Source organism: Platalea leucorodia, assembly GCF_965183815.1.
Source record: "Platalea leucorodia genome assembly, chromosome: 6".
Lineage (NCBI taxonomy): Eukaryota > Metazoa > Chordata > Aves > Pelecaniformes > Threskiornithidae > Platalea > Platalea leucorodia.
In genome coordinates this window covers 73115-88196 of record NC_138828.1, presented here as the reverse complement: position 1 = coordinate 88196, position 15082 = coordinate 73115, and the positions used below count along the sequence as shown (strand labels likewise).

Genomic DNA, 15082 nt, shown 5'->3' with positions numbered 1-15082 from the left:
AAAATGCCCCCCAAAAAACAAAAGGCATTTAGCTGAGGAAACAAGAACTGGTGAAAGTTGAATACAAGCAGAGCTCCAAGAGAGCTCAGCAACGGGGCAAAGACTGAGAAAATGGTGAAACCATCAGGAATTTCAGTAGATTTCACTGGGGACCTAGCTGCAAGGCAGTTTGTTTTACCAAGATAAGTTTCAAGGATGCTATTTTAAAAGAATGAAATGTCATGGAAGGTTTTGATTGACAAAGGATCCTTTTTGTGAAGTTTTCCCTGTTCTTTCAAGTCTCTTTTTCCAGACTTTTTCCATGCAAGGCCATCTGTGGCTGTAGCATTGGCGTAGGTGCTCAGCCTGTGCTTTTTTCCCCCGTCTCCCCACAACAGGGAGCTGCAATGGCCCCGCATCCCCCAAGTCCTTCATCCAGCCTCTCGGTGGGATGCCACGGAGGAATTGTACGCCGGGGCTTGGCAGGGGGATTTGGAAGAAGCACACAGGAGCTCGGTTTCTGTAGCAGGCATGAGGCGTCATCCTGAGCAGCTAGAAACCCCCTGTTTTTCATTTTGCCTCCTATGGGATCATGGTAGTCGTGGTACGGTGATATATGGTGTCCTGCTGTGGTGCACAGCAGGGCTCGGTGGAGTCGCTCTCATCGGCCAGCACCACGGTGGAGAATGCAGTTCAAAAAGATGTTGTTTGTTCGAGAGAGCCTAAACAGGCCGAGATGGCAGCTCTTCGGGGCGTTCTTGGGTGTTCTTCCCTCGCCTTTCTCTCTTCGTGTGCTGAGCTGGTTTTTGGTTTGGGCTTTGTGTTTCTGCATTTGCCAAAAGGCTTGTAGTTCTTCAGTAGCTTTAGAGAAAAGCTTGCTTCCCCAAAAATATTTCACAAAGCATCTGTAGTTCTCTTTTTTTGATAGGTCTTAATTAAAAAGCACACACACACACACACCCCCCACACCCCCTACACTTGAATTCAGGTAGGGTGGGGGGTCATGCACTGTTTGTGGGGGTTTTTTTTTTCCCTTTTCTTTCTTGTTTCTTGTTGTTTTCTTTTTTTCCTCCCTCCCACCTTTCCTTTTACATACAGACAGCTGCCTTTATACTTCTGCTTCTTTCCTCCTTAGGTCTCTTCATTCTGCTCAGAGCGTTACCTGCAGTAAGTCTCCCTCCTCGTTAGCTGGACCGACAGGCTGTGCCTACCTACTCGCTGCTGACGCCGACTTCTTATGTCTGTCTGAGCAAATTTTAGGTTCTGTGTGCATTTCTGTTTTTAATAAGCGCCTTTATTTTAATGCTAACAGAATTAATCTAAACTCACGCTCTCAGCGGGCTGTTCTCAGCCAGAATATTGTTTTCAAACCGAGGCAACACCCTGTTTACATAGATAAGCAAATTCACAGTCCACAGAGCTGCTTCTAGTCGGAGCAGCTGCCGAACACTGAGCAGTAAGGCACTGGGAAGCACATGTTTCACATACATAGCAAACATTTCTTCTTCTGAAGGGTAACCATATTTCTTTTTTCCCTTTTTTTTTTTTCTTTCCCCTGAATAGTTGAAAGCTAGAACATCTGCTTCTTGGCCAGCCATTCTTTCCCACAAACGCGGCTTCCCAGGTTCAAAAAAGCTTGGTTAGGTTATATTGTGTGTTTGTGTCTCGGTGCCTGTGTTTCTGAAATATGCCCAGAACCACACCGGGGGACGCGGGGAACTGCGAACCGAGGCGGGACCCTGTTGTGGAGCCGCGACTCGCACCCCCGGCCGGCCGCTGCGGGTGGCACGGCGTGGCCAGCCCCGAGGACCGTCACCGCGGGCAGCGCGGCAGCCGGAGCGCGCTTCCTCCGGCTGTTGCGTGGTGCTGCCGTACCGGCCGGAGGCCGGGGCTGGGTGGGACGGGGTACCTGCCCCGCTTGTGCGAAGGCTCTGCGGGCTGAATAGGCAGGAGCTGCTCTCGGGGCAGGCAACGTGAACGTGCCCAGCTGGACGGATGCAAGTACTGGGCGCTCACAGTCGACTGCTCAAAGAATTTGGCCCCGGTGACAGAGAAACCCATTTTCCATATCTCAGTTGGTTATTTAAATTATTGTAGTAAGCAGGCTGCTTTTCTTACATCCTCAAACTGCAAAGGTCTTGGGCGGGGGGGGGGGGGGGGGGGGGGGGGGAGAAAAAGACACAAGCTGTGCGCAGCAGAGCTAGGGTTGACTCCAAGCCTGAGCACCCGGCAGGCGAGAGCAGCCCCGCTCTCGGGATCTTTCTGAGGTGCCCTTGCCTCGAAAGCGTCCCCTGAATGCTGCATCTGATGTCCTTTGCCTGGCACATCAATGCACAGAAAACGGTCGCTACTGAAAGCCTGAAGTCCGCCAGCACAGCAGTCTTCTGCTTATCCCAGAGAAAGCTATACCTTATCTGACAACCGAGGTGTCGGGCCCCGAGTAATGGTTTTAGCTGCTCTCGGGGTTATTCCTGCAACACCGGCATGAACTAGGTCTCTGCGAACCACGGAGGAGCTTTACCGTTTGGTACAAGGTACAGCACATACTGCTTTATATTACGGCACAGCTTTTGTCTCTGTGTTTCTGCTAACAAAATAAAATATCCAAGAGTACTTCTTCGTGCTCTGGTGTCCCAGGTTAGCACCAGGCAGCGCTCTCTGGGGCTGGAATCCAGCATTTAGGTGCTGCACAGGGAAAACGTATAGAGATGCTATCAAACTCATATGGTCAGAGCTTGAAGATACTTTAAGTGAGGGAAAAAAACCCAAGGCAACCATAAATTTTGTATTTGTGTGAGTTTGTGGAAGGATCTCTTCTTTTCTTTTTTCTTTTCTTTTTTCTTTTCTTTTTTCTTTTCTTTTTTCTTTTCTTTTTTCTTTTCTTTTTTCTTTTCTTTTTTCTTTTCTTTTTTCTTTTCTTTTTTTCTTTTCTTTTTTTCTTTTCTTTTTTTCTTTTCTTTTTTTCTTTTCTTTTTTTCTTTTCTTTTTTTCTTTTCTTTTTTTCTTTTCTTTTCTTTTTTTCTTTTCTTTTTTTCTTTTCTTTTTTTCTTTTCTTTTCCATTTACCTTTAGACCACATCCTGCTTATTTTGGATAGGTGAAATGAAAGCAGACTAAAGGCTGCCATGATCCTGTGCGTACTCTCAAAGTCCTTGGTTTTTCTTCTTTTGTACAGTAATAGGCGGGTAAAAGATGCGTGTTTTCCTAAAGCCCGCTTGGCATTTTTGAGCACGGGAGAAGGAAACTGAAGTAATTTCAGACATATTACAAGTTTTAGAAACGCTTCAAAGTTAGCATAAGAGAAAGGTACTTCCAGATGGAAGTCTGGGAATGCGTGCAGAGCGCGTTCGAGGCTCGTGTTAGTGGTGGCTCAGTCTCTCCACTAAAAGGACAACGTATTTCTGCTGCACCCCGCCCCCTTCACCCAAAATCAAATTGTGCGGAAGGTGAAATCCCAACCTGTGAGCCTGTGTTTTATGCTGTTTTCACTCCCAGCTAGCCAAAGGAACAGGTCAGCAATTTATTCCTACTTGCAAAGCAGAAATGGCAACAGCATCTGTTTTAAAGATACAGAGGTGAGGTCCTTTCTCTGACTACTGTTGCTCCCTGGTATTTCTATTAGATGTAACGTGATCTGCAGGTGGCAAATAAGGCCAAACGCTATGCAACAAAAATAAATTGCTAGTCATTAAAAATATATTTCAACTGGTAATGTATTTTACGCCTGTCCCTTTCAGCCTAATTGTGCTTGTTCCCCTGGGTCCCCACCTGTGGTGGTGTCCACATGAAAAGAGCTTCCTCAGTGAATTAGTAATTGACTCCTAAATATTGTCTGTCTTTACTTACCCGTCATCTACTTGCAGTTTGGCATGCTATGAAAGGGCTCACGTTACGAGACTGTTTCACCAGACAGCAGGGCTGGTCTCTTTATATTCCCATATATTCTCTCTCCTCAGCTACACTGCACTTGAACATGTCTGCATTGCAATAATTTCAAAGCAAGCTGAATCATGGCGCGCGCCGGTTCGTTTGCCGTCTCGTCGGTCCCAGTCCAGCAAAGCCCTTGGATGCAGTTAAAAACCGGCTGTAATTAGTGTGTAGGAGGTGCCGAAAGAGAAGCCTGTATTAAAATGTTTTCTTTCAGAGCAGCAGTTTTCTGCTCTAAGGATGGAGGAAAGGTGCGGGTTTCGGGAGAGCTAAAAGTTTTCGTATGATCATTGACACCCATACCTTTTAATCCCTAATAAGTACCTGTTGTTTTTTCCCCTCCTAGGGATATTCGCTGGTCTTAGACACAGCGTTAGCCCTCACTGTACGCTTTGCTAGCATAGAAAAAAGGCCTGAGCGCTGGAGAGCTTATTTGCAGCATCACCTTATGAAAAAATGAAAACAGCCTTCTAGTATGTGGGTAATGATCACAAATTTGAGGTCTCTCTCAGAAGGCTTATCTGCATCAATAGCTTCTCTTTGATAAGCAGTGTTACTCAGCAGCAGACTAAGATCATGGGTCGGGCTCACCCCGCAGTACGGCAGTGCACGGCAGATACTCGCACCAGCTCCTCCAAGAGAAGAGTGGGGCGCGGAGGAGCGATGTGTTGGCAGGTCCGTTGGTTCCACCCTAGTGCTCTAACCAGAGAGAAATGATCCTTCAGGTGTGGAATACTTCAGAGAGCCAGATTTAGCTTAATGCGAGGAATGCAATTTTTTCTGGTCATGTTAACAAAATAGGAAAAAATGCAAACAAATTCTCATCCAACCCGGCAAGTCTGATCAGTGCTCGCTGGTGTCAGTGGAAGCAGGTCTTCTCTTTGATGAACCTTGACCCCGTCTCAGGATGCATACACATATACCCCAAAAGATGGGCAAGTCCTGGTGTTTAGGTGTCCATCATAAGGTCTTATTGGGAATCAAACCAATTTTAGGAAACGTGTTTTGCTGTATGGAGTAACATGTATAGGAGTGGATCATTGGCAGGTGGTGTTAGGTTGTTTGTTTTTTTTTTTTCCTTGCAACTTAAAAGTTCACAAATGGAACTAGACTCCAACGTAGACAGTATTTTCTCAGATACCATGTGGAAATTGGGCACAGAATAGTTTGTTTCCTTTAAAGATAAAGGCGGAAGGCCTCCGTGGTTGCACAATCCCGCCTTTTAAGCAGATGATTTTAGTAGCTTTTGAAGCACAGCTTGAAGAACATGCTTCAAAACCCGGGAAAACCCAATACCCAGATCGGTCCAGTTACGGGCCGGACTCTTACCTAGCCTAATGCTAGCGATGTATAAGCAAACTGTAAGCAGGAGGTAAATGTAATTTGTGCCTCTTTTAAAATCCTTTTATACTTCCTCATCTGTATATAATGGCATTAATATACGTGAGAATCGAGTCCGCAGTGTTTACAAATGATGGCTAAAGGAAAGCTGCGTTTGTATTTTGCCTGCCTGAACAGCTTTCTGGCTTTCCTTTTTTTCTTTCATGGATTTGGACATGACGCAAAGATCACACACTTTTGTTTGATTGCTTTGAACGAGCTGGATGAAACAGCCCTCAGGCTGCTATTGAAATTAGAAGTGCCTGCAGGAGACTGGAGTGGATCTTCATGATTGATCAGGTGTGTGCCATGAACAAGAAGACCGACCCAATACATAATATATTTGTCAATATATTGATTTGTAGGAAGCAGCGTACACCATAGTGTACAACGTGCAAAAGTTTTGTAGTTTAGCTTTGGTCCAGAAAAATTCCCCATTTCTTTTCCAAATCAACTGAACCTCTAGTATCTGGGGGAGGGGAAATACAGGCATTGAACTCAACATCAAATGCCTTAGTGCTTCAAGTTTCTTCCTGTGCTGGAAGTACACAGAAGTTGATCGTATTTCCGTGTTGGTCCTCATCTAACTAGCCTACTCCCAATGTTTCTAACTGATAGCATAGGACCTGCTTTTGGGCTGAGGGAAGTCAGTGCAAATTTTTAGTCGATTTTGATGATCGCCGGGTGGGAGAAACACAGTTACCGGAATGCTCTGGTAGGGCCGCGCATGACAAGGCAAACGGTGACGGCAACAGAATTGTACCAATATTCTGCGTAGTTAAGAAGATCAATAAATGACTGGATAAATTGGTTATTCACAGTGATGTGTTGGGCTTCTTTAATCCGGTTTGAAGTATGACAGGTTGGTGTTAGTCTTTTCTGAGGATCACATACATAGGCTCCTGAAGAAAGTGCCCCCGTATTTAGCATAGCCAAGTGCAGCTCCTTATACATGTTCTGCCTTTGTCTATAGGAAGCGGTAGATGTAAATGGTTTCGGAATAATCAGAGCATTGGCATCCCACAATATTTGTCTACGGTAAAAGCATATCACTGGAGATGGAAGTGAGAAAGATAAGCAGGGAAATGTAGGATCCCGTTCTGTTCCACGTGACAGTTTCCTGGTCTTGAACTTTATCCACTGCCTCAGCCTCTCCCATGTGGAGAGATTTATATTTCTATAAATAGATAATAAATAAATAAATGTCAATATATGGAGAGAGTTATATTTATCCTCCATAAATAGTGCATCTCCCTTCTCTAGCGTCTGACGAGAAAAGAGGGAGAAGGAGCTCCGTGTTGCTCGATGATCGCTGTAGGTCCCTTCCAAATGAACTGTTCTGTTCTCTTCTGTTCTCTTCTCGTTTGCCCCAAATTGTAGTAATTATGAGTCAATTTACTCCAGTTGTAAATAGGTTCAGTTGTTAGGCCCAAAAGCTGTACGTAAGCATACCTTTCAAACCCCGTCTTGAGTGAAAGCTTTTTCACCTTTCACCGTAAGTTCCTGAAAACCCGCAGATGGATGTAAAGCACAAACTCTGTGCTCAGTAGGGTTTGTTGTGTTAGAGACGAATCGGAAGAGTAACGAAGAGACTTTTAGGAGAAGATTTTCCTGCTTGTGGGTTTTATGGTATTTTGATTCTCTCTTTCAGTTACTTTTCAGTCAGGAGCTTTATCTTTTTGGGAGGAAAGAGTGCAAATTTGTGCAAGTTCTCTCAGGGGCAAAAAGGTGCAACACAATTAAGAGGTTTAGAATAACTTAAGAAAATTCAAGATGATTCATAGTTTAATGAATGAATCTTTATAGGTGGTTAGAAATGAATCACGGATGAGGAAAGAAGAGAAACGATGTTGACAGACGAGAAGGATCAAAGGCCTTTTGAGGAGGAGGCCTCAAAAGTGTACCTTTAACATAGAACGTTTTTGTTTAGATATTCTGGTTGCTCCCTTAGAGCTCGTAAAGCAGTTTTGATGGTAGTCTCTATCCTCGCCTGTAGTTCCGTGTTGATTTATAGCTGATAATATGTGAACATGATTTTAGGAGATAAATTTTATAAGCCGAGGAGCCTTGAAAGGTAGCCCTCTGTTTAACATTGCAAATAATACTGTAACATCTGCCAGCTTTTTTAAATGATCGGCTCGTACTGCGCAAGTCAAGGCATTCATTTAATCTCGTTTTTCTGAAGGACGACGAATCCCTTTTTCAGATGCGCGACATACACCTAGTCTTGTATCTAAGCGTAGCTGCAGCGTACAGTTGCCTTGCTGTGGGCTGGGGACAGTCTTATTTTTGTCGTCGCCTCGTATCTGCCCTTATCTGGCTCTCCAGACACATAAAATCAGTTGCTCGAAATGGGGGGTGCTGGGGATAGGGAGGAGACGTATTTCAAGATGGTCATATGTATTGCGGGAGATTGCTCTGGCTCTTCCTATCAACTACGTCGATGGTACGGAATTGCAAAATGAGCAACACATGTTTTGATGGAATTAAATGTGAAACTGGAAAAGGAAACGTCTCAAGTATAACAAAGGCTTGCCAGATAAACCATTACACTCTAGAAATCTGCTGCTGTTAAAATAAAAAAATGTTTTTTGAAAGAGTTCCATGTGGTATTGTTTCCATTTCCCCCACATTCAAAAAAGAAATATCACTTGATTTCAGCTGAGTAAAAACAAACCTGTGTACAGCTAACAAACAGCATTACACCTCGCCTACCTGACAACCTCTGCGCTCAGCATTTAGTTTTTCTTATGTGGCTCCCAGGATGCAGGAACCCTTCTGTCTCGCAAGTCCGCGCTCATCCTACCAGTTGTTTTTGCTTTTTGTGTTGTGGTAGTGTGTGAAAAAGCATTGCCTTCTACCAACCTATTCTCTGTTCAGTTGGAAAATAAAGCGAATAAAAGGTAAAGAAACAGAGAAGGAGTAGAGAGTAAATGGGAAATAGGGTTTCCCGGCAACAAGTGGTATAGAAACCCATCCCATCAGCACCTTCGTCCGTGAGGCGCATCTTGGCGGCAGCGGGGATGCGCTTCCAAGCGTTACAGCCCGAAGGCAGAAAGTCACCTCTCGCAGCCGGGGCCGCTGCCGAGTGCGTCGCCGTGCCCCAGGTGCCTCAATGCCGCCTGCGGTCCCGCTCTGACGCGTGGAGGTGCGATAGCTGAATAGGTAATTTGTTCTCCTGCTTGTAGCCACCCTGCTTGAGTCAGCGTTACTTCTAGGCACAGCTTTTGTTTTGCTGTTTGTTTGCTTGTATTTAAATTATCAGATTTTTGCTCTGGAACTCATTAACTGTTAGGAATGAAACGCTACAGGGGCTGTCTTGCAAGAGAGAGGGCTGGCGAAGTCTGCTCTGGTCTGTGGCCGTGGCACAGAATAGAGGGGTGTATGGTAACCAGTTTCCAGTCTGTCATCTTTCTGAAAAGCTAAAAATCTGCTGTGAATATCAAGCTGAATAAGTTTTGCTTTGCCTGTAGAGGCGCATCCCAAATAAAATAACATTCTCGGCCTTCCTGCTTTCGTCCAGTAATTAGCGCGTGGACAGTAGCGTTGTAGAATGGCCAAACAAACCCGCTCTTGCTTGAAAATAGGTGTCCAGCAGCGTTAGACTGCTTTATGGTTACGTGCGTGGGACTGGCAGGTATGGCCCGGCACCTGTGGGAAAACCCTTCCGAAGTGGCAGCGGGAGACCTGGGGAATACATGAGGGCGTGTTGCCTGACGCTGTGCTTTTTTTTTTTTTTTTTCCTTTTTTTTTTTTTTTTTTTTCTGCAATGCTGCCAAGCTTGTGTTAAGAATATGCTGTAATATGCCGTAATTTAAGTGTCTTAACTCCTAACAGAAGCCTGGCCCAGCTGACGTTGAAAATGTTTGTATACTCTGTAAATATGTTTTTGTGCAGAAGTCTCTGCACGTACGTATGTTTCTATTCTTCATTTGTGGCCGCCTTTGTGTTTTCCAGTCCATAATCTTCATTCGTGACCGAAATTCTCGTCGCCAGGAGGTGTCCGCATACATCGACTATGCACACAGACTGACAACAGATGATTTTGAAGTCTACTTCAGCGGGAAGAAAAGACTTCTCCCTCGGAGCACTGATCTGAGGTATTTATCTTGACTTTGTATTCATTTATTTGCGTTTAGGCAATATATAGAGAAAGATTTAAATGTTTTTGAGTAGGAAGATAGCTTACGACTTATGAAAGTGTTATTCACTGAAAGGCAAACACCATGGCTCAGAATTACTTGTGGAGAACAGCTTTAAGAAGGGTCCCTGTCAGATTTATTTAATCCAGAGCATAAAGCTTAAGGCATGCTTTGATCATTAAGGGCACGCTTCTGGAGATGCCGCAGGTCACATAGCCGCAGTCAGCCATCGCCGGGACATCTCCAGCTTTGCTCGCTCTCCCCAGAGTCCGTGGAGGGAGGCTTTGCTTTCAAAGTGGGCTGCCCGCAGAGGTCTTCTGCTGGCAAATAAGATGGTGTGTTACCTGTGTCTAACAAGAAACATCATCAGTGAGCTTTTGCACAGAAGAATGTGTTTTCCTGAAAGTAAATCCTGTGCCTGAGTGCCCGGAGATCGGCGTACGAGAGACGTTAGTGCACTTGTGTTGGTGAAGGCCAGGCTTGGCGCAGCAAAGCTCGCGGTCTGACTGCGGCCTGGGACCGTGCTCAGCGCTGAAGCGGTACGTGGTACGGCCGGCGGGTGCTGTTGACGTGGGGGAAGAGAGGGTACAGATTTCAGCGGGCTGGCGGTGTGAATCGTCACGGGAGTCTCCTCTTCCCGCGTGCTGGGCGGTAAGAACTGTCGACGCTAGCTGCGACGTCCCGCGCGGTTCCTCTCTCCCGGCAAAAAGGTGTCCAGTATGAAGGAGTTCATGCATTTTCTCCATTTTCTGAGAGTGGTTTTCTGTAACGCAAGTCGCTGCAAATGCTGTTGGGTCCAACTCTGACGTGTGTTACAGAGCGGGAAAGCAGGAACGAGCGTTGGAGGGGACGTGTGGGCTGCTGAAGGTCCCGTGTCATTCGTTGGCGGGACAGCAGATGTCAGTAATGAGGCAGAGATACTGAGATCTATCGGCACTACCTGAGACGGGAAGCAAAAATCCTGATTTTACGCTTTTAAATGACAGGGATGAACAGACCGTCGCTGTTTATGACGGAGTTAAGAACATCAGTGAACATAACGTTGTGTCTGCTTTGCATTTTATGTCCTTTCTACATGTTGGGATTTTATTGGTGACTCACAAATAAGCCTTTTAAATCATTGTTTTCATATCCAGTAAGAAATGTCAGTGTTGTATCCAGTAGGCGTCCTTAGTCCTGGTTATTCTGAGTTGAAAAGGTCTTATTTAATCTCTGCTTCAACGTCTTGTTCCTTCGCTTGTATCAAAACTAGGGTACACTGCAAACTTCACGGACAGCTCAGTATTTTCATTCCTTCTAGCGGCAGAATATAGCTTCAGGTGATACCTCGTTTTACCTCTTTGTTTAATAAAAAGGTGGGGGCAGGGAGAGGACAGAGCATTACTTATATATGGAGTTTTATAACTAGCATGTAAGCCATTCAAAACTGCATGTGAACTTTCCAGCTGAACATAAAGGGAAGTTCAGGTAAAGCATGCTCAGTGCCAGGAAGGCTAGTTTCTTTACTTAGATATATATATATATGCATGAATGTATGCACTGTAGTTAATGAGGTTCCTATACAGATATATGAATATATCTATATATAAAACTATACCTGTGTATACTGAAGTCTTGCTACATTGTGCACTGGCTAAAGAAAAAACCTCCACTTCTTGGATAAACGATACGGTTCTCGATGCGTCACAGGTACAAACTGGCTTTTCACGAAAGCCCCGTCACGTCACGGAAAGTCTCTAACCGTGTTTGTGTGTCCCGTGGTCCACTGGAGTTGTCGCACGCCCCATTTTGCATCAGTTAGGTGCCTTCAGGGCAGCGCGTTTCGTTCCCACCGTATCTGTCGTGGTTAACGTTGAGAATGTTATTGGACAGATGGGGGACAGGTATGAAGCAGCCCAGGAAGAAAGACTTGGCTACTACTGTACTGATTTAGAGAGTCTCCTTGGCAGAGAACTTAAGGTGTCCCCTGAAAACCTTTTTATTGAGTAGATAAGAACATCCTGTTTCTTGGTTGGAGTCTTAAATTTGAACTTCACCTGCTGGGTCCTGAATTTGTAAGGGCGTGCCAGGTTAAATACAGCTTTAGGATTAGACAAGTTATAATTACGTAGACGGTCATCAGAACCGTCTCCGGCCATTCTTCAGTAATCTAAAAAGAATTTTCTTACGGGTGATTGTACATTTAATGGTCATCCCTCATCTTGGCGGTGTTATTCCTCTGCCTCTTCGTTTTCTACCCAGCTTCTTCAAAATGTGTCAAGAATGCTGTTTGTGAATGGGGATAACTTGGCAGTATGTCTAATTTTGTGCTTTCAGCTTCGAAACTCTTGTCGAGCTCTGAATCTGAGTCCTTTCATCACATTTTTCTTCCCTGGATACTTAGGCGTTCAGGCAGGTATAAGAATGTCTGATTATAGATGGCCTATCTACTTCTCGGGCTGAAAGACCAGGTGATTCTTTCTGTCAAAAGTGGTTGTTCCTAGAAGTCATCATGTCGGTTTAAGTTGTTCCAAAATGCAGCCGCCTTAAAGAACAAGTCAGTTTAGGAAACCGCCTCACTCTGAGCTTTACGAAGCCCTTCCCCTTGGTTGTATTTACTCTTAGTCCCTTGGGAGACTGAAAATCTTGGATTTTGCAGGAAAGGTTAGTGTCTTCTGCAGAGCTATCAGATTATCTTTTAAATATGGAAATCCATACTTTGCTGCAACACATTTTTTCCTTTAGCTGTCTGAGGCTGTCAGAAGATATTAAACTTGGTCTTAAGTACCCTCTGAATCAGATTCTTGTTCACAATACAAAGTAAAAATACTATACAATTAAGTTTATGTGATGTTCATACTTTAAATCCGGTGGGTAATATCAGAGGCTCTTGTATTTGATCTACGTGGTTCCTCTGAGTATTTTTGCCGTTTTATTGCATTGCCCTATGGAGGGAGTATTATTTATATGATATAATCCTCATTTGGTTCCAGTTTATTAAATGAAAGGAATGTGTTAGGCAGTAAGTTCTTAAGAGGTCTGGAATCTGGACTGTAATTGAATCCATTCACTCTCAGCTAATTTATGTAATCTGATGAGAAACAAGTGTAATACAATTTGTTCAAAGAAAATGGAGAATGCTCACTCTATGGAACCATACCAAGAAGTTCTCTGAATGAAGCAGCACAGCAAAAGACGAAGTTTGGGCTCCCTTCTGTCTCATCAGCCGCTTTGAGCGTCTCTCCTACGGAACGAGGATGACATGAACGTCTTGCAGTACAGTTCTACTCTTTCAATTGCACGTGAACTCCTGCCCTCATTTTTCGTTAGTTTTCTGTGGCAGCGTGCTAGATAGGGTAGTTTTGATACTGTACGCTGTAGCATTTTATCCTCAGACTTGGCTTGTGGTTGCAGTGTTTTCATTTCTTATTAGTGTGCGCATTCTTTTCTAAAACAGAGCCAGGTAAGGAGCTATTTACTGTAGAACGCGGGTCCTAGATTTTCCCCTGAACTAATGGTCTGAAATCACTTACTTATCAGCAGCGAAACTCGTTTGGTTTTGGCCCTGGCACGCATCAGTTTGAGCACGGGAGGTCCGCCATTCAGGGCTTCGTGGTGCTGCGCCTCGTCTGCGGTGCAAGCGCATCCCGGCACACGGGTGCTTTCAGACGCGGCACGTTGTTACTGGCAAGAAGCATCCCATCAGCTTCTGCCCTTCTCCTCTTGTAGTTCAGCTGTGGTCTGTTTTGGCTGCAAGTGGGCGCAGCATTTGGCAGTCATTCATTAACTGGGGTTGGAATTCCCTCCCGTTTCATTGTCAGGAATATTCTCAGATACCATCTGTTAATCTGTGAAGACCTGGAGGCCAAATCATGCCCGGCAATACGTTCCCAAGCGTGGGGCATGAGGCAACTTCTCCCTTCCCTGCTGTATGCCGTACCCTGCAGATGTGAGAGCAATTTACGGAAGAGCGCTGCTCCTACGCCGCTTACCCAGGCAAGAGCTGAGAGGGAAGAAGTCGCGTTTTCACGCTTTGCGGCACGGGCAGTCCCGCCGTGCCAGGCAGACGATGTGCAGAGAACTTCTCCTCCCTCGAGGAGCAGGCGGCACGAGCCGAACCGAACTCCAGCTGCGCTCCAGCTGCGCCCGGGAGCAGCGAGGCAGCAGCGACCCATGTGCAGGGGTTGTGGTAATTCCAGAATCCAGCCCAAAGCCTCTGGAAATCGTTTCTCCCCGGATAGGGCATGCTCTCTGGCTGCCTGTAAATTGATTACAGCAGCCAGAGGTAGGAGCAGGTCACCCACAACAGGCACGTGAGCCTGTACTTGATGACTCCTGTTACTGTGGATCTCCCTCCAGCTTTCAGAGAGAGAGCAGGATGTTGAATGGGTGTATAGAGGAAGACAGGCGGTATTTGTTTTGATGTTTTCTGTTTTGTTGATCAGGAGGGGGTTTTTTGGAAATCGAACGGGAGGTTGTCCTTGTGTCGAAAGATCCACAGTTAGCCATTTCTCCAGTTGCCCTGGTGGTGGGTTTACTTCAGTTGGCTCTGCAGGGCAACGCTTTGGTAGCTCACTCTTGGTGCCCATCTGCAGACTCGGTTCATCGTCTGTTTGGCGTGTCGCTCTCCAGCGACCCTCGCTGACGCAAGAGGCCAGCTGCTCAGTAGTGTTGAATGCCTGCAAATCAGCAGCTCATTAGTGTCTCTAACGATCGGATGCTATGGATATAGACCACCAGTGAAGTCCAAACTCGATTTCAGGAAAAAGGTGAAAACATCCAGAGTTTCCCAAATGTGCAATCTCCGCTCTTGGAGAGGATTAGACAGACTCCACTCCCTAATTTGCAGGGATTACTGTACTGCTAGTAATATTACAGTGTGAAAGAATTCAGGGTTGAGGAAAAAAATACCTCTCTTCAACATCCCAATTTTCTAAGGACTTTGCCATGCCTGATAGAGTAAATTTCGTTGGATTCTCTTAGAAAAGAGATACTGGTTTCAAAGAGTTTGACAAGGGCAATGCTTTGTTTTATGGTTCACAAAAAGTAGATACATTTTTTTTTTAGTTGTTTGTCATCATACTTCGTGTTTACAAAACTGTCTGGGTCTTTGGTTACAACCGCGTTCTGTGTTTGTTGACCAGTATCCCAGTAATACCAAGCCGGCGCTGTTGAGACTTTGGGGAAATGGGTGGCAAAGGGTGTCAAACTAGGGAGCCGGGATGGGAACGGAGCCAGCGAAGGCTGGTGTCACTCCAGGCATGTCGGCTGCAGCCCTTCTCTAGCCCGATGGGGGGAAAAAATGTTGTTCTCGCTGTTGATCTGTGACTCGAGAGTCCTTTCCTTGCATAATGGTGTTCATCGTGTGCGAGACTTAGTGTCCTAACTCACAAATAGCGTGGCCTGATTTTTGAAGATTTTCAGTACCTACGCTATTCTTGCTTTCAGTAGTGTTTATGGCTTGGCCGCTCGTTAGGTTCCTACTTACGCACGTTGCCGTCTCACGTTCGGCATCCAGGATTTTTCATCGTAGTCTTCAAATCTTTTGGAGAGGAAGCGATGCCGTTGTGCCGACAGGAGGAGCGGCCGTGCAGAGGTCCAGGGGATGATTCGTAACTGCCGCTTAGGTACGCGAGGCAGCGGAGAGCAAGTGGCAGATAGACGCGTAGGTAGAAA

At 45.5% G+C, this 15082-nt stretch overlaps 1 protein-coding gene across 1 annotated transcript in view; it reads left to right on the top strand.

Annotated features, from left to right (window-relative positions):
* Positions 1-15082, top strand: part of CFAP299 (cilia and flagella associated protein 299) — a gene marked incomplete at its 5' end in the record, with an annotated part of 220059 nt that overhangs the window by 181293 nt on the left and 23684 nt on the right. The window contains one exon of the mRNA XM_082315025.1: positions 9243-9385. Within this exon, the coding sequence (XP_082171151.1) occupies positions 9243-9385 (143 nt within the window). The remainder of the gene's footprint in view (positions 1-9242; positions 9386-15082) is intronic.